Raw genomic sequence first — 20,624 nt, forward strand, 5'->3', positions numbered from 1 at the left:
GCCGAGCCGCCCGGTCCCCGAGGCCTGCGCCGCGTCCCCACGCCGGCGCCAGAGCTTGAGGAGCGCCCGCTGCTCGCACGGTGATTAGCGCTCGCCGGCGCCCCGGCCGTCGCGATGCCCTCCTCCTCCTCCTCCGCCGCCGCTGCCGCCGCTACCGCGGGGTTTGTCGCGGGCTCGCACTGGAACAGGGTGCTTGGTGCCGCCGCCGGAGGCCTTGTGCGCCGCTCGCCGCCCGCCCGCCTCCGCCTCCCGTTCGCGCTCCCGCGGCCGCTTTGCCGACGATGACGAGCCACGCCCGCTCGGGCTCGAGTCTCGCTCGCTCTGCCGCTTCATGGCGCCGGCGCGGCGGGCGGGCGGCCCGTAGGCCTTTCACAGTGGCGGCGGCAGCCGCGGCCCAGGAGGCAGCGCCCCCGGCGCCGCCATCTTGGACAAAAGGACTCGGCGCGGCTGTGGCGGCGGGCGGGGCGGGAGCGGCGCCGAGGGGCTGGGCGTTGCGTTGTCAGGCTGCGCCGGACTTACCACGTGACTTCTGTGGGCGTGGAGAGGGCTACTCTGGGCGTCCGTCATCGGGTTGCGCCGCCTTGTGCCACGTGATCTCCTTGCGAGAAAAGGAGTGGGTCGGACAGCGCGCCTTGGCGCCACCTCGCGGCCCCAGTGGACTGGGCCTTGTGCTTTCAGTCTAGTTTTAGGTGCTCCGGATCTGGCTAACTTCTTCTATGGGTGCTGGAACCAGTGCTGATTGTCCATGGGTGTCAAAATCCGGGATCTTGACCCAGCGGGTTTTTTATGTATATTTTTCCTATCCCCTGCCATGTTGTCTTCTGACTGGGGCCCAGAGTTGACATTCCTGATCCCTGTCCAAAACCCACATCTCCAGCATTCTCTGCATTCAGGTAGTAGTCCTGGAAAGGCCTTGAGAATCGTGGCTATGAACGCAGTGAGACCTGGCTGGGTCTGGTTCAGGCACTGGGATAAAGCACCTGCAGTTTAGTCAGAATAAGCTCCTTTGTGCCACTAGGTCCAACCTTCTGCTGTGGGCATCTGGGCAGCCAAGTTGGAAAGGCAGGGCTGTGGCGCCAGGGGCAAAGGAAGCCAGAAGTTGATGATGCCAGTAGTTAACCATTGCTTGCCATGCTGATCTCAGTGGCCAGTACTTTGTTCACCCCCGGGAGGGGAGGGGTGGGGTGGGCCAGGGTGCTCCAAGCATAGTTGGTGGAACCATTGCAGACCTGTAGGATGAGGAAGAGCACACCCAGCTCTTTCCTCCTATAATCAGAAAACATTTCAGCAGATACAATAGGAAAGGTCTTGGAAGAGACAGCAGTGAGATCCATGGGCAAGCTGTTAAGGCGGCCCTTTAGCAACAGAAAACTTAGCAAACACACAGATGAAGTGATCTGAGGGTAAAGACCAGCTGAGGAAAGTTCTTTTCAGGTGGTTTCTGTGGGTGGGAAGAGCAAGTGTCTCAATTGAGCCACAATTCTTGTTGATAACCAGAGAGCAGCTAGACACCAGATTCCCCATAAGCCCTAAGGACCTCCACTGTTATCTAGGGTACACAAAGGCAAAATGCAGCTTTTCATGGCTTATTTGTATAAACCAGTGCAGCAAAACTCCAAGTAGGTGTCAGAGGGTAGTACTAACATTAGACCTAGACCACAAATCTTGATGAGCAAATAAGAGGTCAAAGAGCTGAAGTTTTAGAAATGCCAATACTGAATACATGGGTATCACTGTGGAAAACCACACTCCTATTCTGCTTGTACGGAGTCCTCCCAAGTACTTTAGACTCAACTTTGTACTTAGGAACTGTGCAGCTTCTAGCCTCTCCTACTGACAGAAGTTGGGGGTGTCAAATCGCCAACATCAGGCTGAGGTGCCTGATAACCCTCCAGTCCTCCAAAACCCACTCACATCAGCTGGTTTCAGCCCGTGTGACCTGCCCTGGTATTTTCAGTACTGGTGGGCTGAGGGACAGAATGGGATATACCCCAAAACTCTTTGCAAACTGGAAAGCATCATCTGGTAGGATCCTCATTTTGGGGCGATATCTTATTTCAGAAGTCACTTTATCGCTCCAAAGACAGCTAAAAAAAATTTTTTTTTTCCTTTAATAAAAAAATCCCAGACACACTTTGAAGTCCTAGAGTAAACCATCAATAGAAGGAAGTGAATCCCCCCACGGGGGCACTGTAGAGCCAGCATCATCAGGAAAGCTCCAAGCTTCAATCTGATATTGTCAGGAGCCCACTTAAAAAATAAATTACAAAAAAGGCCGTTTGGGACGCTACAGCTGAACTGTTTTTTTCCCCTCAGGTGCAGCAGGGATGGGGCAGACTACAAATCAGTCCGAGCACTGGCTGCCTTGGGGGCATATTTAGGCATCAGTTCATTTATCTTCCGGATGTAGTCAGACTTTTCTGCACACCCTTTGCAAGTCTCCCCCCAGTCATCCAGGATCTTCTTCAGCTCTTTCACTCGGAGCTTCTTCAGGTCCACTGTGCTCAAGTCGATTTGCTTGTCTGCAATGGAGAGTAGGGAGAGTTAATGGCTGAGTGGGAGCACCCATACTCCTCAAATGTCCCATGAACCCCTGCATGTCAAACCATCCCTTAAAACAACCAGCCCTGGGCGGCAGGGGAAAGACATCTATAGATATATGAAGAAGTGTCAGTACCTACTGCCCCAAGAGGGAACTGACCCCTTTATTAGGAGAGTTGCCTCAGACTATGAGTGTCATATACTATCAGACATGCAGTATGAAGAGGCCATACGGTCTTTAGAGGAGAAACACCACTCCCATCCTCTAAGTGCCTCTTGCACAGTCATTAGTGAATGACACCTCTAGGTTGGTGACACAGCAGATAGATCCCCTAGTCTCCATTCATAAACACAGACCTGGAGTCAGGGGTTTACTCTATGACCAGAGTGACATGGAACCAGCCAGATGGCCCTGTTATCAGGATCATTGAGAAAACAAAGCACCCTTGACAAGTGAATAAACTTAGTCACTTGGACATTTGAGGCATAATAAAAACACTTGTGTTTAAATTTTGCCGAAGAGGTCCTCATTCTTTCTAAAGATTGGGATTGTGTTTTGGCCACCAGAGGTGGTCTCAGCCAGAGATGCTATGGCTCCTGACACTCTTGGGCTAAAAGGTATTTAGAAGTTGCAGTAATAACCAACTTGCTAAACACAAGTAAGATCACATTCCTTCTCTGCTCAAAACTTCTAATGCGCCTAACTTCACTCAGGCTAAAACCAAAGTCCTCACCAATATGCAAGGCCCCTGTGACCTGCCTTTCTACCTGTCATGCCATTGTCTGCCTTTAGACGTCCTACTTTCTCTGCATGTAATGTTCTTCTAGTAGCTAGCCTTTTCGCTAATGCCTGCCTCCTCCAAAGTTTGCTGACATGACACCTCCTCAATGGGACCTACTCTGACCTTCACCCACTTTGATACTTCCCCATCCCATCACTGAGTGCCATCTATGCTATATACCTGACTCACTATGGCTCTAGATCACTACCTTTCATTCCAAGGTAGAAATTAAGCTCAGAGGTGCACAGCATTTGTTGAAAAAGGTCTGGTCATACTCACCATACTTTAGCTCACAGATCTGGCTATCCTTCTTCTTTAGCTTCTCACATATCTTCTCCACAGGGATGTGGTGGGCCAGGGGCTTGGATACCTCATTGATGATCTTGGTGGCTGCATCATCTGTGGCCCCTATGTAGTAACACTACAGCAAGAAAGGACAACAGTCTTCAGGGATGGCACTTAACATTTCTCTCTGTCAGAGCCTCATTTTGGGTCTTAACATATGCTCGGTCTCAACTAAAAGCCACCAGATGAATTCAGAAGTCACCAGGGTTCAAAACTTTAATAGAGAAAAACAAACCAGAGACTGCCACAGAGATTAAAGATAAAAAAGCCACTGCTCCATGGGGCTCTTGTCCTTGAAGCAGTCCTGGCCCACTCTGCAGGTATCCTGTTAACTTCTGTCCTCACACATACCATGCTCTTTCAAGCCTCAACACTCACACTGGCAGTCTCCTCTGCCTGGGATGATTCTACTCCACTTTGATGATGACCCTTCCCTCATTGATTGTTCTATCTAATCAGCATCCTCCCATCACTGAATGATCCTGGTCTCTCTTCTACATGATACCCATTTGCTGCACTGTTTGTCTATTAGTCATTTTTCTACCCTAGTGTGCCTACCTCACAGTAACTGCTTAATAAATACTAATAAGATAAAAATATTACGCCTGAAAAATACATGCCACTTGGGTGAGGTCAAAGGCACTTCACTCCCACATTAGTTTTCAGACAGAATAGCTGGCCCACAGTGAAGTGGAAGATAAACACGAGCCAGGGCCAGCAGAGAAGGGTCACCAGCTACTCACCAACCGATTCTCTTTGCCTCTTGCTTCACGGCAGAACTTTATAAGTTCTTTTTCAATAGTGGCTGGTGAGAATGTGACATCTCTATCTTTGAGATCCTGGTAAAATCTTCCCAGAAAAGAAATACAAACTGGAAAAGAGAGGGAAGGGAGATGCTCAGCAATCACCAAATCGTCTCCCCATTCCAACAGGAAGAAACTCTTACAGGACACACAGACACACATCATTAAGAGGTCTTTCCATCACTGTTTTTCTCTCAGGTACCCACAGGTGGACAGAACCCTGCTTCATGTTGCTGGGGTTTCTTTGTACACTCAGAGCATGCGAGAAACAAGCATCACACCCAGTGACCCACAAATGATTCTTCCCTGCTCCTTTCATCAAGTTAAGCCGAAAGTGAACACTTGTCCTTGAGACGGGGCTCACTATGACCTCATAAATGGATAGACTGGAGGCTGAAGAGAAACAAACAAAATGCAGCTCTTTTCCACGTACACCACCAAAACCCGAGGTGCAGTTTCGCAAGGCCAACAGATTGGCGCGGTACAGAGGACCGGCCTTTGGGGTCTTAGACCCGGGACGCTCCTGGGAATCTCTGAACAATAATGGGAAGGGACAAAAACTCCGACGTGATGTGGACTTCAGGCCAATTTCTTTGTACGAGCTAGTCTCCACTTGTTTTCATCCGACCAGTGTTTTCTAGGCCTGGGAAATATTTTCTAGGCCTTTCCTCTGGTGGACCCCGCTGGGACCAGCCACCGTCGCCCCCGCCCGCTCGATAATTTGTTGGGTTCAACGCCGTCGCGAAGCCGATCATTGTGTGCAGACCCCGGCCCCCCGCACCTTCGCAGTCGCCTGGCCGCAGCGCCCCGCTGCCTGGCAGTACGCTCAGGGCCAGCGCCACCGCCAGCCCGTGCGTAGCCCACATCCTCCTCCGCCGCTGCCGCCCGGACTGAACCGCACCCGCCGCGCTGCGCCGCCTTGGGGTACTTGCCGCACGCCGGAGCTTTCCATTGGCGGGCAGCCCCCGCGCCCTCCCACATGCCGCGTTCTCATTGGCCCACACGCCATAGAGCCCAGACGGGCGGCTCCACGCTACCCTTCCCCATTGGCTGGTGGTGTCTTGGCCCTAGACAGTTGTCGGCTTCCGATTGAACCTCAGCGGTCCACAGGAAGTAGCTGCGGCCGCCTCGGAAGCTGCATGGGCAGCCATATTGGATAGGGGCAGCTACCTTAGCTGTTGCTGGAGCTGTGGGCGGAAGTAGGATCTGGCTGCCTCCCAGCGTCATACTAAATTGTCCTGCATTTCACTTGTACTTGTCCCCACGCCCGCCCGAGAAACCCTGCGGATCTCCCTAACAGGAGCCCGGACTCGTGGTGCAGGGTCAGGAGTTCTAGGGTCAGCTGAGACTCAATAGATCAAGTAGGGTTGAACAGCCGCAGACAAGACAAATTTATTTTTCCCTTCTTGTTTTGAACAGTCACGTGGGTGAGGGAGCCAACCTCTGGGAGTCCGCTGAGGCTCAGGCACCCGCCTGCCCGCCCCAGCTGGCTGAAACCTGCCTTGTCCAGGGTGGGACGGACTGTAGGTTCCCCCTGGAGGAAGGGCTCCGAGCCCATCAACCCCGGCTCATCCCGAGGCTTTGGTGTCGCCTCAGTGTGGTGGCTGCGGGGCTTAGGAGGTTTGTCCTCCACTTTTGGAAGCGATATGCATTTCCTCACAAGCTCCCGACGCATGCTTGAGCACGCTGGCCCGCCTGCTTTCCAGCTGAGCCATCAAGGCCCTTGGCTATCGAGCTACTTCCCGAGTGGGGTCCCGTGGGTCGACTGACAAGCACCAGAGGATGTGTCCTCCTGGGCTGCCCTGCTTCCAAGGCTTGGCTACCTGTCCTTGAAGGTAGGACGCGGTAAGGGCTGGCTCAGTGCTGAAAGGAGACATCTTTGGGGCTAAAGGGGCTTGGAGCCCAGCGGCAAGGGTTGGAGAGGGGCACTTGTGCTGCTCCCATTCAGTGAATTCAGTGGATCAGTATCAGGTATTCATCTTTAATTAACATCACAGCAGTCAAGGGAGTGGGAAAAGGAGGAAAAGTCAAAGTGGCAGTTATTTACATCTAAAATTCACATTACTTCTTGGATTTAGAACATGCTACCACAATATATACAGTAAAATACCTCTTGGGACACTGGTACAAATTTTTTTTTTTTCTTTTAACTTTGCTTTTCTGGTACAGGTAAGATCATTTTTAAATCATTTTTTCTTTAGACATAAATACACAAAAGAAATGGTTAGTAGTGTTCTTGTTTTAAATAAGCACAGAATGCCAGAGGTTAAAAACACATTTATAGGACTGATAACCAATTGGACATCACACTCTATACATTTTTTGCTCAAATTCCTGTACAAATACACAGCATTCAAATAAGTATTTACAAATAAGCTTGAAAGAATGAAAATCACTATTTCACAATCTTTTCAAAGAATTTTCATCTCTCATTTCCCATTTCCCCTCAGACTGGCTGACTCTCCAACAAAAAGGTTTCAGAATGTGTCCATTTCATCCAGTTAGGGAAAATGGAGAGGGAAAACACCAGTTTGTTTCACCTTCCATAAAGCAAGGCCAACAAACTTACACTTCTCTCCCAACATCCTGTGCCATCAAGTAGAGAAGGTAGATGTTCTATGTGATGACTGCTTTATCCAGGAACTGAGGTTCTGAAGTGCCTGAAAATCTGATGTCCTCTTACCTTAGAATCAAATTCAAACCAAGTCCCTGACCATTTAACATTAATGATCCCCAGATGTCCCAGAGATTGAAGGCTGCAAGTGAGTCTAGGTTCAGGCCTCCCCTTTGAACTGTGGACTGCCTTGACTGACCCCCAACCTGGGCCAGCCTTCTGCTCCACTTGGCCTGGAGTAATCCTGATGGTATCAGAAAAGCCCCACACTGGTGTTAATGCCCAGATGCTATGAAGGTAACTGGGTCTTCTATCTTTCCCTATAGGTTACTTGCTGGCATTTCTGTTAAACAAGTTGGCACTTGTTTCCAAGAGAAAAACACCCTGACCATGGCATTTTCTGTTTGAAAAGAGGGGCTGAGGAGAATGAACGAGGACCTAGAACCCAGGACCTGGTCATGAAGGCCAGATAGGCCAGTAAAAGAGGAACTGGGGGTAACATGCCTTAACAAGGAGAAGGCAGTCTTGTGACCATCATAATGTGACCCAAGCAAATGAAAGAAAAAGTTTTGTCTCAAGACAGTTTTTGTTTTGTTTTGTTTTGTTTTTTAAGTAACTGAGAAGCACCCTGGTAAAATACTACTATACCCACCCCACCCTATCCACCCCCAGATAATACACTGAGAGGAAAATCAGTGCCCTGATCTGAAAGAGTTTACTATAAAGACAGCACTGTGGCCTGCCAAACAGACTGGGGAGGCTGGAGAAACTGTCTTCCTGCTTGCCCTGAACCCTGAGTGGTGGTCCCCATGGGCCTGGAGCAGGGGCGCTATACTTGGCCACTTAGGAGATGATGATTTCTACCTGTATGGTTCTCTGCTTCCACAAGGAGAAGTTCCTTTCCACCTTTTTTACACAGAAGCTTGCTGAACCTGACCACATGTCCTCAGGGCCTGGAAGCCTGGCTGGGCAGCCAACCCCATGGCTCAGAGGTAGTGCTGAAAATCCCTGATTCAGGAGCTGGTGGCAAGCATTCTAGCCACTCTGAAAGCTCAGAGAATTTCTGGCCCCTGCCACACCCCAGCCTCACTCTTATTCCAGCTCTAACACATGGGAAAGGGCCTACCTCTAGGAGAAAGGTGGTTAGGGTAGTCCCTCTGGCTCTATTCCTTCACTCAGACCCCAGAGGGTGGGAGAAAACCCTTGCAGATCCATTCACCATGGAGCCTTCTGCAGGTCATGAAGGGTATCAAATGGAAGGGAGCAAATGATCAGAAATAAAATGATGGAGAGAAAAGTCCAAGGTGGTGTAGGAGTCAAGGCTGGCCCATGAAAACTGGCAGTGTGCCTTGGGCATGCAGGTAGGCCAGTCACATGCCTGAGCTGGCAAGTCAGCCTACCCATACCCTCAGTTTGCACACTCCTGGATGGAAGAGTGGGCAGGTGGGCAAGCATTTGTGCAAAATGGCTTGTGGCCCATTTGTCCACCTGTAACATGTAGTCCATGTGGTCCTTGCAATCCCTGAATGCAACCATTAACTTTTCTGTCCATACAGCAAAAGAAGAGGTCCCTAGTGCAATTTCCATTCTGTGCGTCTCTGCCCTGAAGGGAGGGCTGGGGCTTCTGCTCTTGGGCCCTGTGGTGCTGCAAAGCAATTCTGTGCAATATCTCCATATAGCTCCACACAGTCTGGAACTATAGGAGGAAGAAAGCATCTACTGCATAAAGAAAAAAAAAAAAAAAAGGAAAACCCATAGAAAATGGAAACATTAAAAAAAAAAAATGAAATAAAGAGAGAAGCCACAACTCTTCATGCTGCTGCGGCCTTTGACATGGCAACACATGAGTTCACGGCAGTAGAACGGAGACTTGGGGTGGTGCTCTCTGGAGTGCCAAGCCCCTCTAACTCTCTGGGGGTGGGGGGAACTTGCTTTTCAGACCTGGAGTGGTTGGACAAGCTGTTCACTGAAGGTAGTATCATAGCTGCCGTCCTGCTCCTCACTGTTCCCCTCGGCCGTGCTCCCAGGCCATGCGGGCCTGTTCCTCCTTGGTGCTCCCAGGAGGCAATGAGGCCTTGCGGTGTAGGCCTCTTGGCCGCTCCGCCTCTTCACGCAGCAGCACACCCTCGTCGTGCTCCAGGGCTGGCAGCCTGGGATGGTAGGGCTTGGGTGGCAGTGCGGGTGGGTCCATGGGGTCCTGAGGGATGACACACCCAGGGGCTGAGTGACTCCGGCATGGCTGGGCCTTGAGGGAGTCCAGGACAGCGGACTCAGAGAGGCTGTAGTGGACAGGGAGGTAGGGCGGCTCAAGGTCTTCATCGCCATTCCAGGCCTGGCTTGGCATGGAGTCCATAGTGTCGGTTCGAGGTGGGGCCTCTGAGGAGTGCCCAAAGTTACTTTCACTCAAGGAGGACACACCACTGCTGGCACTGCCAGACAGTGTAGAGTTGCTGCCATCCAGACCTGATTGAGGGCTGGTAGGGGAGGCTGGGATGGGATGGAGAGGAGACTGTGCGAAGGAAAGGGTGGGCATGTTAGAATCCCTTGCTCTAGATGGCTAACTGGCCTACCATGTGGAGACCAAAGAGTCTGCTTATTAATGAACTTTGATTCTCCTCAACTAGGAGTTTCTTGTTAAGCAGCAACCCTCAGAATCACTATATTTCTGAAGGCCTAGAAATGGCCCTACTCTGGCTGCTGGGCATTGGTGTCCCCCTTCCCTGGGTCCCAGGCTGCTGTCTGTGGTCTGGGTTACTAACAAAAGGCTTGGTTATCAGACTACTTGAGGGAGGACAGAAAGAACCTTGGTGGGCCATGGACCAGATGAATTTATTCTGCTAAAATCTGTGATAACAGATTTAACTAACAGCAGGATTTAAGTTTTACTTTTTGGGGGTTTTTAATAAAGCTTTGGTGCCTGATGCTTCTTACTTTCATAGGTCACTAATTTAAGAAGCTCTATGCCCTACCAGAGGGACATTTATTTAGCTATTGTTCTATTGATATTGGCAGAGAGCACTTGTCTTTTAGTGCTCATTGCCCATACACTCTTGGTATCATGTTGTCTCCAAAGCCCTCTGATCTCCCTGTTCTCATTACATTGGTTGCAGGATGCACTGGTTACCTGCAGCTCAAGTATGGCTCTGGCTACCCCCAGCTTCTGCCAGTCTGAGCTCTCAGGGACAGTGAAGCAGAGGAGACCTCAGGTTCCTCTCATAGACCCAAAGATGATTCTACAGCAGATGAAATGGTGGGACTGTTGCTTCAATACATTACCTTGCGCAGGGTCCGGGCAGGGAGGGCTGGGGGAGTATCACCCAAAGGGTGATGGAAGGCGTCAAAATGTAAGGAGTAATGACCTGCGAAGGGAACAGAACCAGAACCTCATCAGGGGCCCCTGCTCAGGTTGCACACCAGCACCATCTTGCTGGGCCAACTGGACAGGTGTGGAAAGAGTTCCCTGGGGACCCCTCAGTATTGAGGGTGATGGGAAAACTTCTTTACATTGACGTTCTCCAAAACAGGCTGCTGGGATAAAAGAAACCTATTCACACAGGAGGCCAGGAAAGTTGAGTGCTTCAGAGCTCATAGAACAATAGGCTGCAGGCTGTAAGAGCTCTAGCCCACTGCTAGGTGATGACAGGCTGGTGAGCGGAGCACCTGGCAGAGTTGATTCCGTTGTCTTCAGCTTCCCTCATTGCCTTACTGAGCTAACCTGCTGGACTCCAAAACCTCACTGACCCCAGTGCCCAGCAGAATCCTTCCTGTGGAATGCATGTTTTTTTCTTTGGTTGTGTTGACCCAGAGGATGGCCTATCTTCTCAGCCTGGACAGGTGTTGATCTGGTCTTGGAGCAGAGTCTGAGACCAGGATTACTTGGGGGACCCGCTGGAGGTCTTCTTACCATGCAGCAGGCTTCGGGGAGGCACTGGGGGGGCCAGGCTGTGCCCCATGTGGGCAGACAGGAAGGGCTGGGCCTCCCGGACTCCACTATCCAGGCTCCAGCTGCTGGGGGCTGCTGGCACCGCTGAAGGGTGGAAAGAGATGGTGTGAATGGAAGTTACTCCTTCAGCTACCCTCTGGGAGAAGCCCATCCTATAAGCCTGTGGATTCTCTGCGTGTGCACTGTGTATCCAAAACACATGGGAGTGGCATGCCAGCCCCTGGAACTAAAAAACACTGGCCAAGCAAGGCACAGTGGTTCACAGAAGTGGACTAAAGTTGCCTAAGAGGATGAAAACAGCTGATATCTGAAGAGTATTCAAGATGAGAAAAGCTGAGAGAAAGTGCAGTAAGGAGTGAACATCTGCAGTCTCTGGGATTTGCCAGAAGGGAAAGCAGAAGAGAACAGAAGAGCAGAACAGACTAGGCTGAAGAGACCAAGAAAATATGGAGAGTGCAGGCCCTAGAGCTCCATGCCAAAGTCAAGCTAGGGCATGTCTACTGTCCAGGCCCTGTGTGAAAAGTAGGGAGCAGGATGGGAGCCAGAGACTGCTTCCTTCCAGAGCTCCCAGAACATTCCCAAGGAGCACATAGGAGCTGCCTCCCAAACTAGCCCTACAAGGGCATGTAGTGACATTCAAACTTTGACCCATCCCTGTTGCTCCTATTCCCACTGGTGGATTTGAGATGCACAAGAGGTTTTTCTAGGCAAGGAGAAGTGTTCAATGTACCTGTTGGAAGAAAGTATAAAGCTCAGGAACTACAGCCCATGCCCAACTGGACCTACTGCTTCCTGAGAGGATGGAAGCCTATGGAGCCCACAGAAGCTTTGGGGTGTATCTAGAGGCCCCTACATGCCATGGATGCAGAGTAGAGTGGGCCCTAGGCTAAGGAGAAATCCAGTGACATAATACTGGCTTGCCTCTCAGCCACAGTTGGGGTGAAAGACTTTGTAGGAGGGGAGAGGAGAGAAGCAATGGCTGAAACTTGAAGTCTAAGAGTGCCACTCTGCAGGTATGGGAGAGGACATATGAAACCAGGAAGCTGATTCATCCTAAAGAACAAATACCAGTAAGAAGAAATATGCCCTTTATCTGGATACTTTTGGACTATTAGTAGCAGGGAAGAGTAGGTCACAGTCTAGGTGCCTGGTCACTGGCTCTTTTCTGAGGCTGGGATAGCTAAAGGGAGCCTGAGGCACCTGGACTTGGGTTCTTCCAGTTCAGATACTGGGAAATTCCAAAGCCTGGAAGGGAAGGAACTGGAGTCTGGCTTTTGAGGAAAGTGGCCAAGAGGGGCGGAACCCATGGTAACGAGGGATAAGGGGATGAAATCCATCTTTCTTCTTTTTTTAGGGACTAACAGAGGCTTTTAGAAGAACACAGAGTAAAATTCCATTATCTAAACAGTTTCAGTTCTAAGGAGGACTGTTCAGTTGTTGCCTGGTGGCAGGAAGGAGGGGTGTGGCAACCATTGGGCAGAGGGTAGATGCTCAGCTGTTGCCATCAGGGAGGAAAGAATTCTAAATCTGATGAGCATCAAGTGGATTCCACCAGCAGTCTCCTCAGAAAGCCTAAGCCACCCAAAGAAGAGGTCCATCTTTGCCCAGGCTCTTGCCAAGATGCAGCAGGAACTTCTTGGTCTTCAGTACTAAGCACCATCTACATAAAAAGCCATAGATCTTGGGGGAAAAGCTTGGAGGTGGGTCTGAGGAGCTTCCCCAAAGGGATTCCAACAGCCCATGATCTCAGATGCACTCCTAGTTCCTGGAAGAATTGTTGGGATTGTAAAAGTTCACTTACAAGGACCTGAGGAAACTCAAGGGTAGGAAAGATATAGGGTGGGGGGAAGCTGGCAAGGATATAATGGTTTACAAAAGAGTGCCTTCCTGAGCTACTCCATGTGAATCAGAAGTCACCAAGCTGGGCTCTTAGCTTGAAGTTTGTGAACAGTGGGGACAAGAGACCTTTTTCATGCAGCAAAAGGCTAGTCATGCACTGGGGCTAAGATTGAATGACCTATCTTAGAAGAAAGGGAAATTCCCAGTATCTTGTCCTCTTTTTCAGCATTAACAACTGTTCAGCACTGGACTGAGGTCCCCACAGCACAGCCCCTATCCCCAAAGTAGGCTTGCCTAGTATGGTATTTAATTGCTGGTGAAGAAAGATATCTGTAAGAGAAAGGTGGAGTCCTAAGGAGACTCAGGACCCTAACTGACAAGAGAATGGTGGCAAGTATGTATAGTTCCTGCCCTGGAGGATTCAGATGGAGACTTGCTAATGTGTTGCCACTGGGCAAATGTCTAATTTTCTGCCCACTAAGTGCTGACCTTGTAGTGTGAACATGCTTGTTTGGGGCTCAGCCTTTGTTCTGAGGCAACTCTTTGCCTCCCATACCTAGAATGGTCATGTGTAGCTTCTTGATGTAGTCTAGCCTGAGGTCTGAGTTGCTTCTGGGTCCAGCTGGTATAGTATCTTGGTCTGGCTATCAATACTCATGAGAGCCCTGAAGACCTGTTGGGGCTCTTGGCTAGTTCTGAGATTGCTCTGCATTTTAGGTGATGAAAAATCCTTGTGGTTTCTTGCCTCAAGGCCAGAAGGGGCACTTTGGTTTGGGTCATAGGTTCAGGAATCCAAGAACTGCATGTTTTCAGGATGTGCAGCCTTGAGGTAGGAAGGCATCTTCAGTAGGCACTTTGTGGCTGACCATCTGGCACCAATGCCCACCAGGTACTCAGGTTGTGGACCCAGTTAAAGAGAACACAGAGGTCTTTGTTCTCCTGTCCTGATGTGCAGGGGAGGAACAATGACAGTGGGGATAGTAGACAGCAGTTGGTGAACAGGTGCAATGACAACATGAATATAGCTTTGGAGGGCCAGATGGCAGGCCAATATAGGTGGGAAGTGAGTATGCCCTGAACTCCAACAGATGGATGAAGGAGGAGGAGAACCTATGTGAACAGGGCTGATATGGAGCCAGGATCTGGGTGGCTTTGTCCCCACTTAGTTTATTGCTCTGTGTTGAAATTAACTCAGTTATCTGGGGCTTCAGGCCAATGTAGTAGGGGTCAGAGGCTGTTGCCATTAGTTTGTAGAAGTAGAATGTAGGGTAAAATGCCCACCATCTAAATGGCTCAGTTCTAAGGAGGATTGCTCAGTCTTATCGTATGGTTGATGGCCTTGAAATGTAGATGGACTCACAGTAGCTGCTGACAGGGCTTTCCCTGGAGAAGTTTGTGTTTGGGAATTTCACTTTGCCACGGTATGTCCTTTCCACCTTTCCATTCCTCTTGGGAGTTCCCCCCCCCCCCCACACAAGCCTGTTTTGAGCTTCAAGGTGAGGGGTCCCTGAAGGCCCAAGTTGAGAGGGACCAAAGGGCCTGCTAAATTTTGGGGCTGGCTAGGAAGTGCCTAGGGAGGTCCCCCACACAATACCCAAATTTCCATAAAGCTAGACTTAGGACAGGTGGCAGCTGGAGCCTCTCTGAGGATGGGCCTTGGAAAGAAGCAGAGATACAAAGTGACATGATCTAAACCAGCTGTGGATTAAATAGTGAGCATAGTAATTGGTTAGCATTCTGGACAGATAGACACACTTGGGTGTTGGGGTGTGGCTCAGACCTGGCCCGTTGGTACTCAGGGACCAGAATCAAACACTCAAGATTGGGACAGATGTCGGGGAGCCCATGGAGGAAGAACAATACCTTTTTCAGCTACAGATAAATTGGGATCACTGCAGGGTTTGCAGGCTCCAACTACTTGCTGGAACAGGGCCCGTTGGAAGTTTGGTGGCTGAGGGAAGGAAGAAAAGAAAAAAGAAAAGTGGAAAACAGCCAGTTACATCTTGGGAAGCATGGACTATAGGAGCCAGGAGGTTCCAAGATCAGATGGGGACATCAAAGCAATGGGATGGCTTCTGTTTGAGATGCTCTGAGAACTCCATGCCAGCCCTGGGGAATACTGTCCAGGGGTGTCTGGTTCTGAGCACTCCCATGGACATTTGAGTCACTACCCAGGTTGTCTTGTACAGGCTCTATGAAATAGGACATAGGTATTTAACTATCTGCATCCTTTTGTCTGGCCAGGGAGGCCCACTGGTAGGATTTAAGGATCCTGCTTCCCTCAGGAGACTGACAGGTTATGCCTTCTGAAGAGGCCCCACAGAGCTCCATGTTAGCATTGAGGTTAGAGAAAAGGTACCACCCAAGCCTGGAGTTAGATAGGCTCTGCTGTTCTGACTGGGTCTGCCAACCAAATCTGTTCTCCCTGCTTTATAGGGCTAATCAGGCACAGGGAAAGTAATGTTGAGAAACTCTTGGCATTCTGGGGCCAGGTGATAATCACTTGGAGGTGACTTATGAACTTGGATAGAAGGGTAGGGGCAGACTGCACAGGGGAGTGAGTTAATTGCTGCAGCTTCTTGGTCCAGGCCCCCAGGCAGGATGTTTGGAGAGCTGGATGAATGGTGTGCACAGGCATCCTAGCAGGTGGTGAGAGTGGATAGATAAGAGGCCCTTGCCCCTGTGAGGATTCCCCTGCACACCCAAAGGGAGGAAGGACATCCTAGCAAGCTGGCCAGAAATACAGATAACCACACAAGCAATACTGGTTCCAACCCTGATGACATTCTACCCATACCTGCATTCTGGATTGCTGGTACTAGAATTTATTCATACTACATTCTTCATCCAGGAGTAAAGCAGCCTTCTTATAGCAGGATGAGGGAGGCATTCAGGACAATGTGGAAAGCCCAGCAAATGCAATGAGGGGAGTCCAAGCCAATACATTTACGGTTTCAGAAGGCAGTTAGTAGGTTGGGTCTGCTACCTGTCCATTCTCCAGGATGGCTGCTGGATACATGGCACTGCTTGGGCGGTCCCGGTGCGTGGGCAACAGCAACATCATTTCCCGGGCGTGGCGGTACTTATCTGGCAGAGAGGGAGAGCCTGTAACCAAGTGAGAACAATCACGCACAGATGACAAACCACAGATGAAGGGCCCTGCAGTCAAACATCCTCAGGACTGGGGGATCAGGGTAGGTGTTACTTGCAGTTGGGGTGAGCTAAGCAAATACAAGAGGAATGAAGTGGAATCTGGTGGTTAGATGGTGGGGGCTGCACCTGGTATTCCAGCCAAGGCAGACCCACTGACAGAGCCCCTTGGAACACTCAAAGGCAAAGGGTGAGGAGAGTTGAGGACTAGAGCAGATGGGTAGGGGCCCCTTGTATCCATTGCTCTCAAGGCATGGTTGTGGCCTGTATGCTGGGCTCTTTCAGGGGGCCCAGGCATGGGTACAGGTCAGCTTGAAATGGAGCCATCACACAGAGACAGAGACACTTAGATAATAGCCACATAGTTCTGATTTGACATAGTGGGTCTCCCCATGCACTTACCTTCTCCTGATAGTAGCGGCCCTATTCTTAGCTGGCCACTGGCCACTTTTTCTCAGGGGCTTGTCCCTCCCAGATTCCAGGTCCCCAGAACCTGGCTTTTGCCTTCCTGTTAGTTCTATTGAAGCCTAGAGCCAGGATGGTTGGGGGAACAAAATTAATCTGGAAGTTATGGGGCTTTACCCTAGGTTCCCAAGTACATGTTCTATGAAGGCTCTGCAGTGACCTCCCCTGGCCCCAGGGGATATTGTGGCCAGACAACACCATGTAAGGTGTGAACCAGTCCCTATGAATTCAGGCCATAGGTATAGGTTGAGGAATTTGCCAACCTGTGGTCCTCAGGAAGACCTTCCACAGAAGCAGAAAGAATAACTTGCTGGCTTTCCTGGGATATGGGTAATTTGGATAGCACTCCAAATGTGCACTGTTCATTGTGCCACACACCAGCATATCTATTGAGAAGCTAAGGGGCACTGATTCCATCATGGGAAGGTCACCTGGACCCCAATGCCTCTGGCTGGCTCAAGTGAAACCCTTCTTTGTGTTGTGCCCTGAGAAGCTGGACAGTTGATAGCCCACAGGCTCTAGGTGAATTTTCAGCTTCTAGATGCTCTGTCCCCCAAACACAGGGTCTCTTGGATTTTCCTTTGAGTGTGCAATGTTAGCACTGTTAGGACAAAGCTAAAACAAAGTCGTATTCAGCCAACTTGCCCCAGAGTTGTTGAATTCATTTTAGTCCATGTTGAAGTTTAGTACTTGCAAGAAATCATCATAATCAATACCAATAAGGTACTTTTTGCCATAGTTTTTATGTAACTTCTTCCACAGTTTGGTCTGAGTGATCCTGTTTGTAGAACCTCAGGGCTAGCTTTGAGACCTACTCTTTAAAATGTCCTTCACTGGTAGGGGACTGAATATAGTAGAATTCTTTGAAAAATTGGGCCTGAATTTGCTACCATTTTGTGATTTTATTTATTTCTATGTTCTCTTTTAGAATTTGTATTCACAGACTACCTCAAGAAGATGGCTATGTAAAGAAAAAAGAAAAAAAAAAAACCCTTCAAATCCTACTAATTTTTAAAAGTACCTTTCCAGAAAGAAATCCAGAATGCTCCCTGACCCTGTGGGCTCATGGGATAGGACTGCCTTACATGTAACAGGTACAAATTAAACAAAACCAAAAAACTCCAGAATCTTTACATCAATTCATTTACATCAAACTCCTATCTAATGCTCATTCCACAGCAGGAATGTATTGGAACTGCCTTCCAAAGGCTGTCCATGATTTTTCATTTGCATACTTAATATCCTGATCCATACTGTGGGGACTAGGATGGAGGGACATAAGTATGCAGACCCAGGAAAGTCCAGGCTCTCGTGAGGATTTGATTCACGATATGATTTTATTCATGTAATTGGCTAATATTCGACTTGAGGATTTGGATTTGAATTCATGTTATGGTGGCTCCCTCTAACAAGGGAGTGCTGTGTTAGCACTAACTTCTCCATCTCTACTAATTTGCTTCTTTCCCACTGCCCTGGGCAGCCAATTCCATGGTAGGAGAGGGTGATGGTTATTTTCATGATGGAATTTAAATATAAGTGCTTATATGTTTATGGGACTTCTGAACTACTTCAGTTGTATTCTAAGAATCTTGAGGGAGTCTAGGATCCAGTGACTGAGTGATTGAGTTCTTCAAAGAAGGATCCATTACTCATAATCCTACTTTCTAGTCCCACTCAGTTTTTTGACCACCAGGGGGAGCTGCTGACTTACAAGAGTTTAGAGGATTCTTTGCAGGTCATTCATCTCAGGTTTCTAAAGCAACAGGGAGAACAGCAGGTTCAATGGGTATGGTCTCATGACTACTGGGAGTGGGGAAGTAACTCCAGTGTAAAGGACTCTGCTCCAGACCACCTTCTCCATGAAAACTTTCTCCTCATTTATCCAAATGGAGTACATCACTCCCTTTGTCTAGGAATATCTATCACTGCATCTACCACATCTGGCTTCCTCTTTGATGTCATACACAGTCTTCTGTCTTTTACAGAGTCTAACACTGTGCCTGATGAGATATTGGGTCAACACATGGGTTGTATGAGTGTTGTGGTCTAGAAGTAACTTCTCTTTCTTGTTGCCTCTGCCCTTGCCATCTTTCCCTACTTTGGACACTAGTTTGTTACCAAAACTGGTGACCATTTCTCTTAAAATACTCTAAAATATGATATGGAATTTGACCCCCCTCCTTGGCATCTGATTTGGCTTTAGTGACTTGCTAGCTAACAGAAATGAGGCAAAGAGAATTTCTAGGATTTCCAAGGCTAGGTAATAAAAATCCTTGCAGGTTCTATCTGGGTCTCTTGGAGTGCTGATTCTGGGGAAAATCAGCAGTCATGCTAAGAGAAGCCTAAGCCATTTGGAAAGGTCATATGTAGGAGCTCAAGTTGACAGCCCTAGTTAAGCTCCTCCCGACAGCTATCTGATCAACTGGTAGCCATTTAAGCGAACCATCTTGGACATCCAGCCCAATTGAGTCTTTAAATGATTCCAGTCGAAAGTAACATCTAATTCACTGAGCTGTTAACTCAGACTTAGACATAGTAATAAATTGTTTTAAGACACTATGTTTTGTGTATGGTTTATTATGCAGTGACAGATAAATAGGCAATTTGAAATAGTGAAGAGTTATTTCCAAATAAGGAGAAAATAATTTCTATTCCACTCTTATGTAGTACTCTCTGAGGCAAGAGTCACACAGCCTCCTGACTGCGCACTCAGTAAAAGCTTTGAGTGAATAAATCAGTAACTAGTTAGCTAAGGACACAAGTGATGACAGTCTATTAAGACCCTGATAGCAACCATAGCATAGAGGAGAGTCTGAGCAGTGTCAGAATGGAACTGAGCTAAAATGTCCATCCTTTACTGTCTTCTATCAATAATCAGGACTCAGAAATATGTTTTCTGTGAGAATAGCTAGATATGATGTACACTACAGTGTTCATGGCTACTTCTTAGGGGTTCCTTTTTTTTTAATTCCCAAAGTCATCTTTCAGTGTGTCCTTCTCCCACCCCCAGAGAGTTACATCTCCAGTCCTTTTTATTTTTTGTTTATCTTTATTTTGTTTATTTATTCTTATGTGGTGCTGAGGATCAAACTCAGTGCCTCCATGTGCAAGGCAAGCGCTCTGTCACTAAGCCACAACTTCAGCCCTCCTTTTTAGTTTTTATTTTGAGGCAGGGTCTCACTAAGTTGCTGAGGTGAGCTGCAAACTTGGGACATTCTGCCTCAACTTACTGAGCTGCTGGTATTATTGGTATATACCATTGTACCTGCTTGTGTCTTCTTCTTCTTTTTTTTTTTTTTAAACTTTATTTATTTATTTTAGTTCTCGGCGGACACAACAACTTTGTTTGTATGTGGTGCTAAGGATCGAACCCGGGCCGCACGCATGCCAGGCGAGCGCGCTACCGCTTGAGCCACATCCCCAGCCCCTGTCTTCTTCTTTTTAAAATATGTGTGTGTGTGTGTGTGTGTGTGTGTGTATAAAATATATATTTTAATTGTCAATGAACCTTTACTTTATTTATATGTGGTGTTGAGAAATTGAACCCAGTGTCTCACACATGCTAGGAAAGTACTCTTCCACTGATATAACCCCAGCCATTGTGTCTTTTTAACACAAATCACTGTTCCTTCTCTATGTCTGTAGCCTTCACAATCTGACAAATCATCAATATGTACCAATTTGTTGGTTTATTTGTCTTGCTTAACACTAGGGAGGTATGCTTCCAAATGCTAGCTCCCCTTGTTTGGATCACATAGTCCATGTTAGGAAGGCAATAGGCATGAGACTAAAGGCTGGTAAGTGTAAAGACCTGTACTCCAAATTCAGCTTTTCTCTCACTGGACCTGTTTCCCCACAGGGATGAGGGGTTGGACTGGATGCTTCAGAAGGAAGTCTGCAAGTGCCCTATTATAACTTTATTTCCCTTCTCTCCACTTTGATAAGGCTTTTCCCAATTCCACTACATCTTTTTACTATGCCACACATGTTAAATTCCCTCTATCTTTCCTATTGTGTGCCTCATAGGTTTGTGTGCTTTGGAGAGATTCTTTCCTTATTAATGACCTTCCATGTCTTAAGTTTGTGCTATTTTTATTTGTATTCACAATAATGAGAAAAACAACAAGACCCCCCCCCCCCCA

General features: G+C 48.5%; 3 protein-coding genes and 1 long non-coding RNA gene across 13 annotated transcripts in view; 1 reads left to right on the forward strand and 3 right to left on the reverse strand.

Annotated features, from left to right (window-relative positions):
- Positions 1-6: 6 nt before the first annotated feature.
- On the reverse strand, positions 7-1,727 carry LOC107143178 (putative RNA-binding protein 15B). Its single transcript, XM_048794648.1, has one exon. The coding sequence runs from the start codon at positions 331-333 to the stop codon at positions 85-87; it is 249 nt and encodes an 82-aa protein (XP_048650605.1). The 5' UTR covers positions 334-1,727; the 3' UTR covers positions 7-84.
- A 551-nt stretch (positions 1,728-2,278) lies between these two features.
- Positions 2,279-5,403, reverse strand: Manf (mesencephalic astrocyte derived neurotrophic factor). The gene is made up of 4 exons (XM_015487119.2): positions 5,253-5,403; positions 4,412-4,539; positions 3,603-3,744; positions 2,279-2,522 (listed from the first exon to the last, which is right to left on the reverse strand). Exons 1-4 carry the CDS (start codon positions 5,335-5,337, stop codon positions 2,338-2,340), a joined length of 540 nt encoding a protein of 179 aa, XP_015342605.1. The 5' UTR covers positions 5,338-5,403; the 3' UTR covers positions 2,279-2,337.
- On the forward strand, positions 5,361-7,663 carry LOC125613636. Its single transcript, XR_007344199.1, has 2 exons — positions 5,361-6,306; positions 7,412-7,663. It is a non-coding gene; the product is annotated as an uncharacterized LOC125613636 (long non-coding RNA).
- The window catches only part of Dock3 (dedicator of cytokinesis 3), a 552,674-nt gene continuing 538,481 nt past the window's right edge, over positions 6,432-20,624 (reverse strand). For 7 of the 10 annotated variants that reach the window (XM_048794632.1, XM_048794629.1, XM_048794628.1 and 4 more), the window contains 5 exons: positions 15,854-15,972; positions 14,731-14,818; positions 10,990-11,112; positions 10,362-10,444; positions 6,432-9,594 (listed from right to left, as the gene is read on the reverse strand). In XM_048794632.1, the coding sequence (XP_048650589.1) occupies positions 9,085-9,594; positions 10,362-10,444; positions 10,990-11,112; positions 14,731-14,818; positions 15,854-15,972 (923 nt within the window). In that variant the 3' untranslated portion in view covers positions 6,432-9,084. The remainder of the gene's footprint in view (positions 9,595-10,361; positions 10,445-10,989; positions 11,113-14,730; positions 14,819-15,853; positions 15,973-20,624) is intronic. The other 3 variants (XM_048794631.1, XM_048794627.1, XM_015487115.2) reach the window with 2 other exon arrangements.

This window comes from Marmota marmota, unplaced genomic scaffold, assembly GCF_001458135.2.
Source record: "Marmota marmota marmota unplaced genomic scaffold, marMar, whole genome shotgun sequence".
Classification (NCBI taxonomy): domain Eukaryota; kingdom Metazoa; phylum Chordata; class Mammalia; order Rodentia; family Sciuridae; genus Marmota; species Marmota marmota.